The 15,568-nt window shown below is 39.7% G+C and overlaps 1 protein-coding gene across 1 annotated transcript in view; it reads left to right on the top strand.

The window, feature by feature from the left end:
- The first annotated feature begins 1,495 nt into the window (after nt 1-1,495).
- The window catches only part of LOC311074503 (bcl-2-like protein 15), a 39,683-nt gene continuing 25,610 nt past the window's right edge, over nt 1,496-15,568 (top strand). Inside the window, exon 1 of the mRNA XM_084101173.1 lies at nt 1,496-1,815. Coding sequence (XP_083957299.1) covers nt 1,716-1,815 — 100 coding nt within the window. The 5' untranslated portion in view covers nt 1,496-1,715. The remainder of the gene's footprint in view (nt 1,816-15,568) is intronic.

Here is a 15,568-nt window from a genome sequence, read left to right on the forward strand (position 1 = left end):
TAAAATAGGAGAGCAGATAATGGGAGCTTTATTTAACTTTTTGAAAGAAACTGGTTTAATGAAAAGGATTTAATTGATTGGTGAAGTTATTATAAAGGTAGAAAGAAGGTAAAGTTTTTTTTTTTTATCTATCGTGATAAGACGCTTACATTTCTGGCCCACACTCCAGCACAGTAGGTGGCGGATATGCACCTTAAATGTCGGTTGCCACCCGCCAATAAAAGAAGAAGAAGAAGAAGAAGAGTCGAAATCCATCCAGCTAAAGCTATCTTAAAAGACTGCTGGGAACATAGTAAGTCCAATTTCAGAAGTTTTGGGTGGATTGGTGATGTGAAAGCTGAGAATATAGGGTTACATAAGTTACAGTATTGTTCAACAATTTCAGTCCCTCCTATTCCTCCATGGTTTTTCCCTATACCAGATGTAGATTTAGGCCTTCATAAGGAAATCAAAAATAAATCAAAGGAAGTAGCAGTGAGGGATATTGTTAAATATTATCTGGATATGCATTTTTCTGAATATACATTCATTTTTACAGACGGTTCCAAAGATCCAAAGACAGGACATGCTGGGTCAGCAGTATATAGTCCAACGAATGGGGTAATATGTCAGGAAAGAATAACAGATAATTTATCCGTATACACAACAGAGCTGGTTGCAATTTTGTTAGCCTTGGAATGGGTAGAGGGAAATGATTTAAATAACTCAGTGATTATATCTGATAGTTATTCAGCTTTAGAAAGCATGAAATCTGGGAAATCTATAAGAAATGATATAATTCATAAGATTTGTATGGTTTTATATAAGTTAAATGCAAAGGATTTAAAAATCAGGTTTCTTTGGGTACCTGCACATGTAGGAGTGAAAGGGAATGAGGAGGTTGATAAACTTGCAAAACAAACACTGAAACACAATAGAATATTACAAGTACCATATAGTAAATCTGAAGCTAAAATGTTTATTAAAGCATATGCAAGATCAACATGGCAGGAGTATTGGGTGGGTCATGAAAATGGGAGACATTTATATAATATACAACCAGAAGTAGATATAGGAAGGACAGAGTGTAGGAGTAGAAGAGAGGAAAGTATAATTACACGGTTAAGAATAGGACACACCGGGCTCAATTCTTCATTGAAGATAATAGGGAAACATCCAACAGGGAAATGCCAACATTGTAATCATTTAGAAACTGTAGAGCATATTTTATTTCATTGCACAAAGTACAGCCAAGAAAGAAACCAGCTTTTTCAGTCTCTTAGAATGGTCAATCAGAATAATTTTACAATGCAAGGTTTATTAGGGAAAACATCCAGTAACATTTATCAATATGTTATTAAGTTTCTGAGAGACACAGATTTAGAAAAAAGGATTTAATTTTTTTTTTTTTTTTTTTTTTTTTTTTGAGTTCCAATATCTCCTGATTCACACACCAGTCCAGTCGGTGGCGGTAATGCACCGTTAAGTTGGTTTGCCAGCCGCCATAAAAAACTAAAGAAGAAGAAGAAGAAGAAGAAGAGTCGAAATTCGGCACAACACGGTGTACGGATCGAGTAGTGACCATAGGGTAGTGACAGGTACTGTTGGCTGGCTGAACCCCCTCTCCAGTCTCCACGCAGTTGCGCATGTCTGGGAAATATTCACGTATGCTCCACCCACGGAAACAGAAAATATTAGAAACAGAAAATCTACACGGATTAACATAGGTAAATGCGATGGCACCTGCTGACATCCAGAAACAAACATACGCTGTCATACACTGCCTCTTACGAGTACGAGATCTTGATATGGTGGAGCATGATGGTCCTGAAGATGGTAAGTGTTCGTTCTCACTCTAAATATTATTCGAGTCATTCTATAAAAATGGTACAGCTATTTCCCTTATGAACGTGCATTCAATGGCTTGCTAACCCAGTAGCTGACATCTTATATGTTCGAAACACATCGATACAAAACCAGAGTCATCTGGTTGTGTTAACCGCTAACGACATTAAAACTACGAAGCAAGGTGGCTGGGTGACTGCTGTAAAGTTGGTTTGATATTATACATTTGTTTGACATTCACTGAGCAAATTAAGGGACTGTCATAAGTGCATGAAAATAAAAAATAAAAATCATTTAAAGATTCCAAAATATGGATAGATTAAACAAAATACATGTTATAGTTTGAATTAAGTGGGGTAGCAGGGGGGAAAAGTAATTTAATGGTTTGAAGGGGTTATTCACTTGATACAGTAACATATAGTTATTACATTGTTTTTATCATTTTCTATTAAAGGGTTAGGTCACCCAAAAATGAAAGTTTTGTCATCATTTATTTATTAACGAAGGTCTTACGGATGTGGAAAGACACGAGTGAGTAATTAATGACATAATTTTAATTGTATGGGTGAAATTCTTTAACTCATATAAACATTGACAAACAAAACTGGAAAGTTATCATGTCAAGTTATAAAATCTATAGATTTTAATATTTCAAAAATAAATCACATATACACAAAATTATATTTTATGTATATGTCCTATAAGATGTGTGTCAGGGGTATTTGAAGATATTACTGATGTGACATCGTTAGGTCACATGAACATGAAAGTTATATAGATTTGAATATGTTTAAAAAAATGATCAAAATCACACAAATTCCTGTATTCCTGAATCTAAATCATGTAAGATGTGTGTCAGGGTAGGTGAAGATATTCTGTGACATCATCAGGTCATATGACCAGAAGTTAAATAGATTTCAGTAATTCAGTTTTTTTTTTTTTTTTTTTTTTTTTATAAAATCAACAGATATTTTCCCAAAAAACAAATAAGATGTGTAAGATATGTTTGTTAATATAAAGCAGGGCTCTAGACTCATTCTTCCCACTGGTCGCACTGGTGTGACTAACTTTCTCTGTTGGTCGCACCAGCACATGATTTGATCGCACCTTTTTTTCTTTTCTTTTTTTTCATGTGATTAATCAATGCATGCTAATGAATAGTTGTCTTAATCTGCATACCCTAGTTTTGCACTGACATAAAAAAAAAAAACAGTGACATGAGACCTCATTTTGGCAAAATGTTTTAATCTTATAACTATCAAATGAAAACCATGAAAAAAAACTAAAAAATATAATAATAAAAAAAACCATGTATGTTTTTTTTTACATGTGCCTACATTTGCCTATATATATTGCCTTTTCTTTTTCCTTTGCTCACTCCGTTCCTCCCTGTCCACACCTGTGCTCCCGTCATCAGTTGTGTCTGGGTCAAAGACAAGACGTCACCATTTTGGTGTCCGCATCAAATTAAATTTACAAAAGTCATTTTATATACATTAAAAACCATGTTAAATGCAAGTAAAGTGTCTACTTTAATATTTCAGATAACTTTTTTGAAAATAAAATGTCAACATATGGGGTAAATAATGTTCCAAAGTGTAAAATTGTCATTCAGCGTAATGATCCGGACTTTGATTTTGCCATTACATGTTTAATAAACATACAATACCAAGTTAAAAATATATATTTGTTTTCCTGGCATATTCACAAAAGGTTTGGCTGTGTTATATTAAAAGGACCATGTCAAAGATTGTTTTGAAAAATAAGTAGATGTTGTGAATAATTGTGATTAACTTAACTGGTCAAGCTCACTTTTTGACACAAGTGGCCAGTTGATGGCCTGCAATTTAAGCTGATGTAGAAGTTTCGTCATTCAGAGTAATGTTTTTATCAATTCAGTGTAATGCAAATTCTATTTTACACTAAAGTGTCATCCATTATACTGAATGACAGTATCACTGTAAATAAATATTTTAGCATCTTATTTATATTACAGATAAATGAGGAATGTGTAGCACTGACAAATGTGTTAAACTTAATAAATATTAATATTTTATCGTTTATTTTTATTTTTATTTTTTGTCAAATTATTGTTTAATTTGTGTTATTGATTCAGTTTAAATGCCCATGAAAAGAGAGAGTTGAAAGGCACTGTAAAATGACAGAAAGCTAATAAAGTAAATGCAGACCCAGTAGCTAGGGTGGCACCCTTAAAGCCTATTCACACCAAGAACAATAACTATTCACACCAAGAACAAGAAAGATAACTGTAACGGTAACTATATTGACCAACTATACACACCAATGAACGATAACACTGTTCATTCTAAGCATATACTGCAGTTTTGTCGTCTGCCGCTTTAAATGCTGGAGCTCTTTAAAGCGGAATGGATTCTGATTGGCTGTCAATGTTTTTTATAAAACCTGTGAACCTTGAAATTGATTTAGTTTTTCTTTCCATTTTAGTCAACCCAATATTGTAAAACAAATGCCCTTTAAGCTGACTACAATCATTATACACAGTCTTCTGTAATAAACCAAGGCAGGCTATTTTATTTTCAATATAAAAAATAGGAACAAAGAAGCAAATTACAAACAAAGATTAAAAATCTGAAATTGAATACTCAAATGTAAAAATAAAACACTGTATATTCTTCACTGTATGAATTAAATATCATTTGATTCATATTAAAGATAAAAAAGGGATTCGGTCAAAAGCAGTGAGTGTTTTTTTATTTTATTATTAACATTAAAGAAACGGATGGCAATAGTTTATGAGGCTGCTGTCCCAGGGCCGGCCCGCGGCATAGGCGGTATAGGCAAATGCTAAGGGCGCCACTCATCCATAGGGGCGCCAGAATAAGTGAATGAGTGAATTTTTTTTTATTTTTTATTTTTATATATATATATTTTTATAATAGGCTACTATTTTAAAACCATTAATTCGAAATACTACCAAAAAAAAAAAAAAAAAAAAAAAAGTCCGGCTCTTCAATCTTCCCCCGCCCATCGAGTGCTTGAAGTGCGTCAGAAACAGAGCGCGCGCGCGATCAGTTGTTGGTAATTTGTTGTGTAGCGTGCCCGACGCCGCATCCAATGTAGACAGCACTGCTTTTGTTAACACACAGCTCGTAGAAACGGGCCTGGCAGCTCGCGCCAGTTCTAGACACGGTGAAAGTTTCCTGATTGTGACGGAAGGCCGAATTTACATGACACATTATAAATGAGCATAGTCTGCGATAGATACAGTGCCAAAAAGAAGAGAAGAGGATAAAGACAGAGGTAAAGTGATGTAGTGAATGAACAATTTATTGCATAGGAGTAAGATACTATAATTTCATGGCAGTTATTTTTACCTTAAACTTAATGTTAGCAGTTGTTCTGAGTTCTGAGTCCCCAGACTGTGATTTTGTAACAATCATGTCAGTTTTAAGACGCATTTTTTATTATCACTTTTTATTAATGTTTTACTCTACAGTTGTGCAGTTTTGGGGGGGATACAGTACAGGCCAAAAGTTTGGAAACATTACTATTTTTAATGTTTTTGAAAGAAGTTTCTTCTGCTCATCAAGCCTGCATTTATTTGATCAAAAATACAGAAAAAATGTAATATTGTGATAAAGGCTATTATTACAATTTAAAATAATTTGTTTTCAATTTATTATACTTCAAATTATCAGTTATTTCTTTGATGCAAAGCTGAAGTTTCAGCATCATTACTCCATTCTTCAGCGTCACATGTGACATCCAGTCTATCACATGATCCTTTAGAAATCATTCTAATATGATGATTTATTATGAGTGTTGGAAACAGTTCAGCTGTAGTGTGTGTGTGTGTATGTGTATGTGTGTGTGTATATGTGTGTGTGTGTGTATATATATATATATATATATATATATATATATATATATATATATATATATATATATATATATATGCTAAATCATGAACACAATGATGGTGAAATGGGCTGTGATGCATGGGGCGCCAGGTAAAATCTTGCCTAGGGCAGCAAATTGGTCAGGGCCGGCCCTGTGCTGTCCCTTTAAGAATGAATGTACAGATATAGTTACACATCTGATTTTCTCCCATTTTTCGTTTGCATAGGACATAACAGACTCTGTTTACATTGAATACTCCATAGTCCAGACAATGTGCATTTTGACATAGTTGTGTGTAGTTGTGAAAAAGAACTGAATTCGAGATCGCCTGCATGTGAGAGGCGGCATCTGTGCGGCAGTGTCCATCAGCATGAGCACCGCATTGAGTCCTCGTTCGCGGCTTATTGTGATAAAGGCCATAACTTCAAGTAGCCTAACTTTAAGTAGTACTGCAAAGTTAAAAAAGTGTAACACTTTAGAAAATCGATTTTTGAAATTTGTGAATCGATGCAAATCAGTAGAAGATATAATCCTGATACTTGGTACGAACGGGAAGGAAAATGAAAAAAAAAGGTATTCAGGATTGCGATTTGTCAGAATAATAGCTTACTAATATTTCTGAACAGAAAGTTCACCTTCACTACAGTATGTCACAAGTTCAAAAGAGACCACTGAGGTGAATCTCCAAAATACTCATCCTGATAACTTAATTTATGTTGAAAAACAAAAAGTACTCATAAATATATTTGCAATAAGTAATTTTTGGGGCCGAGCAAGTCAGAAACAAAGCAAGCATGGCAGGGATCATCAAGAACAGTAGAATAAAAAGCTTAATATTTTTCAACATCTGCTTCTGCCATCATTTACTCAGTAATATAATTAACTAGTTTAATGAGACAGACTAATATTAAAAACATTGTAATTATGGGAACAGTGGCAATATCATCTCCCTTTTTGTCAAATTGTCATCCAGAGTAACAAACCATGGTCATTCAGCGTAACGGATATTTTTATGCAAAAATGAAACTATACTTATTCTGACCTGTAATTATTAAAATATAAAAAAGAATATGTGGTCATACTAAATTTTATTATATTTTAAATGATATTCACTTCCTTACAAAAACATCTTGCTGACAAATGGGTAAAGTGGTTTAAAGGATATAATCAAAGTATAAAGATTTAAAACATTACAATTAATTAGTATTTGGGACTGCACTGTAAGTCTTCTAATATGTCGCCAAATCTTGTTTTAAATATGTTTTAAATATCCACTGGAAGAGCCCCATCAGCGTAACAAGCTGAATCAAGCAGACTACAGCGGCAAGCAGCCCAACTGATTGGTGTGCTCCCCAGCCAGCTGACTCGGCACTGCTACAGCTGTTTCACCGTTCCTCTGCGGCTATCCGGCGATTACTATGGGCTTACTATTTTCTGTTCTCTCTGCTGACTCGGCGGCTGAGAATGACGCTCCTCCCCTGCAACTATCAGGTGAGTATAACAGAGCTTATTTCTCTAAAAGAGCATCTTTTCGCCGGCGTTTGTTTCAAAATGCTGCACCTCTGAGCGCGTCGCTTACCGGGTCCACCTCTGCAAGCCGCATTCATTGAAGACGGACGCTCTCACAAAGAGAGCACAAGTTTCGCCTCGCTGTGTTCACAGCTCCTCCCCTCGTTCTCTGCCATTCTCTTTCTCTCAAGCATGAGACGAAGAAACGATGGATCCATAGGGCTGAGTGAACAGGACTTAGTGAGCTCACGCCGGTCTATCCTGCGTGTCTCACTCTCCCTGCAGCAAGGGGATTCCCTATCAGATGAGACAGATGAGCATATTCTCGTGTCGCTTGCTGGGCTCGCCCCCGCAGGCCGCGTTCATTGAAGACTGACGCTCTCCCTGGGATTCCTCAGTACTGCCTCCACTGCTAGAGCAAGCATAGCGCTGATGGCTCTACCATGGAAAATTATGTCTCTACCTGTGGCTATCAGATGAGACTCATTGAGTATATCCCTTTATAAATAGGATCTTTCGCTGGCAGTTGTTTTACAACTCCACGCCAATGAGCGAGTCACTTGTCAGAGTCTCGCCTCGCTGTGCTCATGTTCCGCGGCTCAGCAACAAAACAGGTGCCGAAGTAGAGCCGAATGCCACACCTCAGCTCGGTCAAGCGTTACCCATTTAATCTCTATGCTGTAACAGGTACTGTTCTCCCGCCTTAGTGCGAGACACAGCCTGTAATACTTAAACTATCAGGTCGCCTTTGCAACAAGGTGAACCATGGCTGCATCAGAGCCCTGGCCCCTTGGAAGGACCCCAGCCGTTACTGGACTAGGCCTGTCGCGATAATCAATAAATCAATTAATCACACGATAAAAAAAAATTAGCTCGATAATTTTTCCGGCCGCGATAATTCCATTTGCATGCTTGTTTGTTTTCGTCGTCTCTCTCTCTCCACTCTCGGTTCCTTAGCGTATAGGAGGAGTGAACTCTCTTGTCAGATGCATGGTCTTTGTGTGGGGAGGTGGCGCCGCGGCGCTTGTCAGTCACATGGTCTTTGGACTGCTTGCGGCGCCTGCCGGGAGAGAGAGAAGACGCTAGTAGTGAGTTGGAGAAAAAAAAAAAGAAAAAGATGGAATTGGTTTCAAAGCAAAACGCGACAGCGAGCCCGATCTCATAAAAATGCGTATCTATAACACGAATGTTATTTCTCGTGCCATTTATACGGCAAAAATAGTTTTTGCGTGCATATGATACGCACTTTATGGCGTGTAATACGCACTCACTCCTCACCCCTAATCCTAACCAAGTATTTTCAGTGCGTAGCATATACACGCAATAAAGCGCGTCTCCGTCTTCCCGACAGTAAATTACACAATCACTCGGGCGTTTGTTTAGTCGACAAAGTAACAGGAGGACAGTGCAAAATGCTGTGGTATCCTGTTGAGGCTTTTTTTATTTGTTTACAAAGGTCCTAACCGGCAGTTTTGCCTGTTATGGAATGTATCACTATTTATGTCTGAGCCTAATGTTTAATATTTTTTGAAGTGCAATTTTGTTTACATCCATTTTATTTATTGTTTTTGGTATTTATTCAAGTGAATTTTTATTGTTTTTGGTTGTTTTGTTCATTTTTTGTGGATGTTTAAAATGTTTTTCCGTTTTCAATGTTTAATATTCTTAAGAAATAAAAGTTTATAGATCTTTGAAAAGGTGTACCTGCATTATTATGCCATTATCATTATATTAGATGAAAATGGTCTCGAACGACAATATTATCGTTTATCGCAATAATTTCTTGGACAATTTATCGTCCAGTAAAATTTGTTATCGTGACAGGCCTATACTGGACTGGAGTAAACATGGGGTTGGTCCCGAGGAGGAAGGTGGTTACTGCTGACGCTTACAACACGGGTTGGGGAGCTCTGTGCGAGGGCAGGCCGTCTTCCGGCTCCTGGTCGAGCATGGAAAAACGGCTGCATATCAACTGCCTGGAGATGATGGCGGTTTTTCTGGCCCTCAAAACCTTCCTCCCAGACCTGACAAGGCAAGGTCTTAGTCCGGTCAATAAATATGTCAGTGGTGCCCTACAAAAACCCTATGATGTTGGGAACCCTATGATGCCCTATGATGTTCAAATCAAACCCGCGTGTTTACCGACCTAAGTGGACTCTGGTCGAGGCCTCGGTAAACACGCGAGTTTGATTTGCACATCATACTCTAGGATTCCCCTGCCGTCGGGACATATAAAATGATTAACGTAGCTAAATGGACTAATTCAGTGACATAAAAGACCAAACTCTTACCTTATTGGGAATGTAGGCTATACTATATAGGCTACAGGCATACAGATGGACTCAGATGAACATACGCAAAGTTTCCCAGTGAAATACTGGCATAAAGTTGGCTTGACATTGGACATTTGATATTCTCAAATTTAGGGACCGTCTCTAAAGACACATACGACATTGGTATACATGTTTCTAACTTCAATAGCATTTGAAGAGAATGACAGTGACAGACACAAATTTGTTGTACATATTTGCACTTTGCAGTACAACAACAATTAGGCGTTTGCAACTTCTCAGATCTGTCACTGCAATTTAAAATCTTTGAATTATACGGTGGTGGTTGCAATGAGATTTCCATCGCTGAACATGCATGGAGAGTTGCCTTGAGGTCAATGTACCTCTTCTGAAGATCCCCAGCCATGGCAGCCTTCATCTATTTTATGACTGCAGATTCACCTTCGATCGGTTTCAGTCCGTTGATCAGTGTGCCCTGGAGGGGTGCGACGACTGACAGTGTGGGGGTCTTCTCCTTGGACATGTACTGTGTAGCCTCCTTCATGGGCTTCAGCACGCTGACTACTTCTTCAGCTGTTGTCACGTCCGACTCAGTCAGTGTGCACAGATCCTTCTCGTTCTTCCTGACTTCACTCGAGAGCAGGGCTGTGCAGATGGCCGGTTGTTGCTCCAGGAATCTTTCCAACATGTCATGCGCACTATTCCACCTGTAGTTAAATAAAATAAATATACTTTATTTATAGACCTATAGCGCCCTTCACACTTCACAGCATGGATGCACAGAATGCTGCTTTACATAAATGACAAAACAAATTAGTAATAAAAAACAAAATAAACTATTGAAAAGTAACCACACACTAACCTGGTAACCACATCCGTCATCAGCTTGTGCTCTGGTAGTCGTAGAAGCCTCTGTTTCTCTTTCAGCATGTGGTTGGCTGTGGTGCTCCATCTGAAGATATTCACTATGCGTCTCACCCTTCCCAGCAGGCGTGCAACTGCTGTGATTTTGAGGGCATGTTGTGCAGCCAGATTTAGTGTGTGAGCATAGCATTTGACATGAAGTGTGAATGCTGCCTTCTCAGCTGCGATTGTCATATTTGACGCATTGTCAGTGACGATTACTGGATCTTTTCTGTGATTCCCCACTCTGCGAGGGCCTTTTTCAGATGTTCTGCCAGGTTGTGTCCGGTGTGGCTCTCGGGCATGTCCCTGGTTTGTAAAACATACGTAACAAGCTCCCATTCCTCGTTGATAAAGTGGGTCGTGATAGTGACATATGCTTCAGTTGTGCGCGAGGTCCAGCCGTCACACATCAGGGCAACTCTCTCTGCGCTGGTCAGGGAGGCTTTGACGTGTGCCCTTGTCTGAGCGTACAGCCTGGGAATGCAAACCTTGGTGAGGTGTTCGCGGGTTGGAATAGGATAGCGGGGCTCCATCGCGTTCACCATGTGCCTAAAGCCGGCGTTTTCCACCACCGAATACGGTCTCAAATCCTGACAAATAAAGTAGGCAATGGACTCTGTAATTTTCTGCGACCTTGGTGAAGCAGATGGAAACTTGTGGGAACTAGGGATGGCGAAAACGAAAAAAATTCTTGACCGACCACCGAGCCTCATTAGCCGGTTGAAACCGGTTAACCGATTAGTTTAAAATATGCTACGCTATTTGAAATAATAGCCATTTCGAGCCGCGCCTGCAATTTCGTAACTCTGTCGCATCTCTCTGCCGCTCTGCCTCCAGCTCACTGTACGTTCACACCGCCGCCAGTCACACACACACACCGCCGCCCTTCCACTCACGTCACTTTTTTTTTTTTTTTTTTAATCCCCTACAGTCCCGCAAACACGGCGCCAAGGAGCTTGTATGTAATCGGAGGACAAATGGCTCCTTAGTTTTGAAATGGTTTGGGTACAAGGTGATCGCGTTGAAAATAAAGGCGTTTGTCTAGCGTTAGAAGCTCATTTGAAACATTGCCGCGGCTCATTTAAGAAAATGACAGCTCCGAAAAGACGCCGCTTTAGTTTGAGGTAACTTGTTAGTGCTAACAATAATAAAGAAAGATGATTATCATCATCACCTTATCTGTTACCACTGAAATGTAGATGTAATGTATTTCCAAATCTAAGCCCATCTTATGCGGATAGATGGTGTGCTACTACTGTATTTAAGCACTGTATCACACAAGTTGCAACTTACATCTGTGTCATTCTTTTTGGTGAAATGGTCCCACACTACTTTTCTTTGCACGCTTCATCCTGTCATCTGCCCTGGCTCTAACCTTGAGTGTTTTAGCCTGTAGCCTTTACTTTTCGCAAACCTTGAGCGCGCGAACCCAAACGCTGTGACCTCGCGCCAAAAGTACAAACAGGCGAGTTATGAAAAATTGAGTGTGAGGGATTTGTTCACTTCACACAAAAAGATCGTGGAATGAGATGGCTTACTGTAGTAGTGTTTAGTCCACTGTCTATAATAGCCTAATTTAGAGATCACTTTTTTTTTTTTTTTACAGACTACCGACAACTTTGATCGGTTATCGGTCAACCATCGGTCAAACGGTCATCGGTTAACATCCCTAGTGGGAACAACCGCCATCGATGTCCAGCATGGTTTGTTTTGTGTCACGCGGAAGCAGCTTCTTGGGGTCCTCCGTTAGCATTACCTTGTCTGGGTGGTGATGTTTTAGATGGGCTCGTAGGTTGGTTGTATTTCCAGAGTATTTCACGTTTGTGTCACACAGCTTGCAAACCGCAATGCTTTTGTCTAAGTCGTCGCTTTCCTCCTTCTTTTTAAACCCAAAGTGCTCCCACACATCTGCTTTTAAGCATGAAGGTGCTGGATTTATATTCGCCGCCATTTTCTTGAATCTCCTCACTCTGACTCCATAAACAGGAAGAGGTAGACGTCGGCGTCTGTGTAAAGTTAGTACGGGTACACTACAGTGACACTAGCGGCTGGCTGACCAAATCGGTCTTCCTGCAACGCGAACGGGGGTAAACACGGGGGATTTGAATGGGACTTATGTATCGATACTCGCGGCTTAAAAATCTATACTTTCTTGGGAGAAAAAATATCGATTTATATCGCGGAATCGATAAAATTGCTCAGCCTTACAATTGACGGCGTTTTCTTTTCAGTTAAAGCACTGTAATGGACGCCATTTTAGCTGATAAAGAGCGCCGCAATTGACAGCGTTTTCTGGTCAAAGGATGGCGTTTAAGGTGATAAATAGAATCTGGAAGTTCGACAGTATTGATTATTCTTCTGATTGAACTGAAATATACACTCACCTAAAGGATTATTCGGAACACCTGTTCAATTTCTCATTAAAATGGTAAATGGACTGCATTTATATAGCGCTTTCACAGACCTATGGCCACCAAAGTGTTTTACATAGCCTCACATTCACCCATTCACACACCGACGGCGGTGTCAGCCATGCAAGGCGCCATCCAGCTCGTCGGGAGCAGCTGGGGTTAGGTGTCTTGCTCATGGACACCTCGACACTTGGTCAGGTGGAACCGGGGATTGAACCACCAACCTTTCGGTTTGTAGACAACCTACATGAACCACTGAGCCACTGCCGCCCCGTTAATGCAGCATCATCTGAACTTCCTGTCTCCTGAACTTCCTGTTTCGAATGCGCATGCGTCGCGTCTGAACGCGTTGTTGTCTTTGGAGCTCCATCGATTGATTTATAATTCTTGATTTCTCTTTAAACTCACTTACAACGAACATTTTCTATTTTTCCTCACCTCATAGTTACAACGCGGACTGTTGAGCAGACGTGTCTCAAGCCTAGTGATCCAACGCTGGATACTCTTACAGGTTACGTCCGTGGATCACGGCTGAACGCGTCTTCTCCGCACTCATTTATAAACAAACATTTTTTTTCGCCTATCGTGCGTCTACTCCACACCCGTACCACTAAAAAGACGGATTATATCCAAGACTTAAGCCATAAATTAGTATTAATATTGATAGCATCACTGGTAGCGTCGTTGCTAACTTAACTTACTGTCCATCTGTTAAAATGGCGAATATATCAGATGTAAGTAATCTACCTTTTGGTGCAGGTGAGGACACATTTGAGCTACACGCGGTACAGTCTGAGCTGGAAGCTGTTGAGAAACAGATCCACGACCTTTTAGTGAGACAGGCCGAGCTGATAGATCGGCGGTTAGCTCTTGAAACATCACGCGCCGATGCACACAAATCAGTGATTAACGTTACTAACCCGCTGACTCCGACCTCGTCTACTCCGTGCGTTACTCAGCATCGGTCACGAGCGTCGAGGCCGCGATCAGCTATGGTCTCGTTTACGCCGGCTCCAACATGCCACCACGAAGCCTGGATATTTCCGCAGCGGAAGACGCGAGTCAGGTCTAGACTAAGAAAACTCTCTCCGACCCTCCCGGTTTTCGAGATATCCACACAAAACCGCTTCTCCCCTCTTCGCGAAACAGAACGCGATGCTGTGATCATCGGTGATTCCATCGTTCGACACGTACACGCTACGTTAAATAAAAGTAAGGTGCATAGTCACTGCTTTCCTGGTGCTCGTGTTTCTGAAATCGCTGCTCACGTTCCCGAGATTCTGAACGAGCGCGTCGGAACTGTGGTCCTGCACGCGGGAGGGGCCGACATCAGGCTGCGACAGACAGAGGTTCTGAAGAAAGACTTCAGGAATCTGATCGATACGGTACGCAGCACATCGCCTGATATAACGATCATTGTGTCAGGACCGCTTCCCACGTACCGACTAGGTCATGAAAAGTTTAGTAGATTATTTGCGCTAAATGAATGGTTAATATCATGGTGCAATGAGCAGAAACTGCTCTTTGTAAATAATTGGAATCTGTTTTGGGAGCGTCCTAGGCTTTACCGTGCTGATGGCTTACACCCAAGCAGATTCGGATCGGATCTTCTGTCAGATAACATCTCCAAAATGTTAAATACCTTTTGACTAGTAACCAAAAGTCCAAATCATAGTCTCTGCTGCACCAAATTAACTGATATAAATAGTGTAGAACATTGCATAGAAACTGTGTCTATTCCTCGTTTAGTGAGATCAAATAATAAATCTACTGCAGGATCTAGAAAAAATCTAATTGTTATTAAACCAGAAAATGTTGCTATTAGTAATCAAAAACAATTTCTAAAGCTAGGTCTTCTAAACTTTAGATCACTCACACCTAAGGCAGTTATTGTAAATGAAATAGTCACAGATAATAGCTTCGATGTACTTTGCCTTACTGAAACTTGGCTTAAACCTAATGATTATTTCGCTCTAAATGAGTCTACTCCATCAGGATACTCCTATAAGCACGAACCCCGTCTGATTGGTCGTGGCGGCGGTGTTGCTGCGGTCTATAGAGATATTCTCAATGTTACTCAGAAAACGGGTTATACGTTTATTTCGTTTGAAATACTTGTACTAAATGTTACGCTCTTAGATGTTAGAAAAAAATCCATATTATCTCTAGCCTTGGCTACCGTATATAGACCGCCTGGGCCTTACGCTGATTTCCTAAAAGAGTTTGCAGATTTTCTCTCAGATCTATTGGTCAATGTAGATAAAGCATTAATTGTTGGAGATTTTAACATACACGTAGATAATTCAAATGATGCGTTAGGGGCTGCGTTTATAGATTTATTAAATTCATTTGGGGTCAAGCAAAACGTCACCGGACCAACTCATCGTCTTAATCACACACTCGATTTAATTATATCATATGGAACCGATCCAACCGATATAGATATCATTCCACAAAGTGATGATGTCACTGACCATTACTTGGTAACTTGCATATTACGTACTGCTGTAATATGTCATGCGGCGCCGCGTTATCGACCAGGCAGAACAATCCTTCCATCCACCATAGATAATTTCTCAAATTGCTTATCTAATCTGTCTCAGCTGCTGCCTGAACCCAAACAAACAGATGAACTAGAAGAACTAACTAGCACTATGAGCACCATTCTCTCTAGAACATTGGATGTTGTTGCACCCATTAGATTAAAAAAGGTCAGAGAGAAAATTAAAGCACCATGGTACAATA

The sequence above is a fragment of the Abramis brama genome, assembly GCF_963993115.1.
Source record: "Abramis brama genome assembly, chromosome: 23".
In the NCBI taxonomy this organism is placed as follows: domain Eukaryota; kingdom Metazoa; phylum Chordata; class Actinopteri; order Cypriniformes; family Leuciscidae; genus Abramis; species Abramis brama.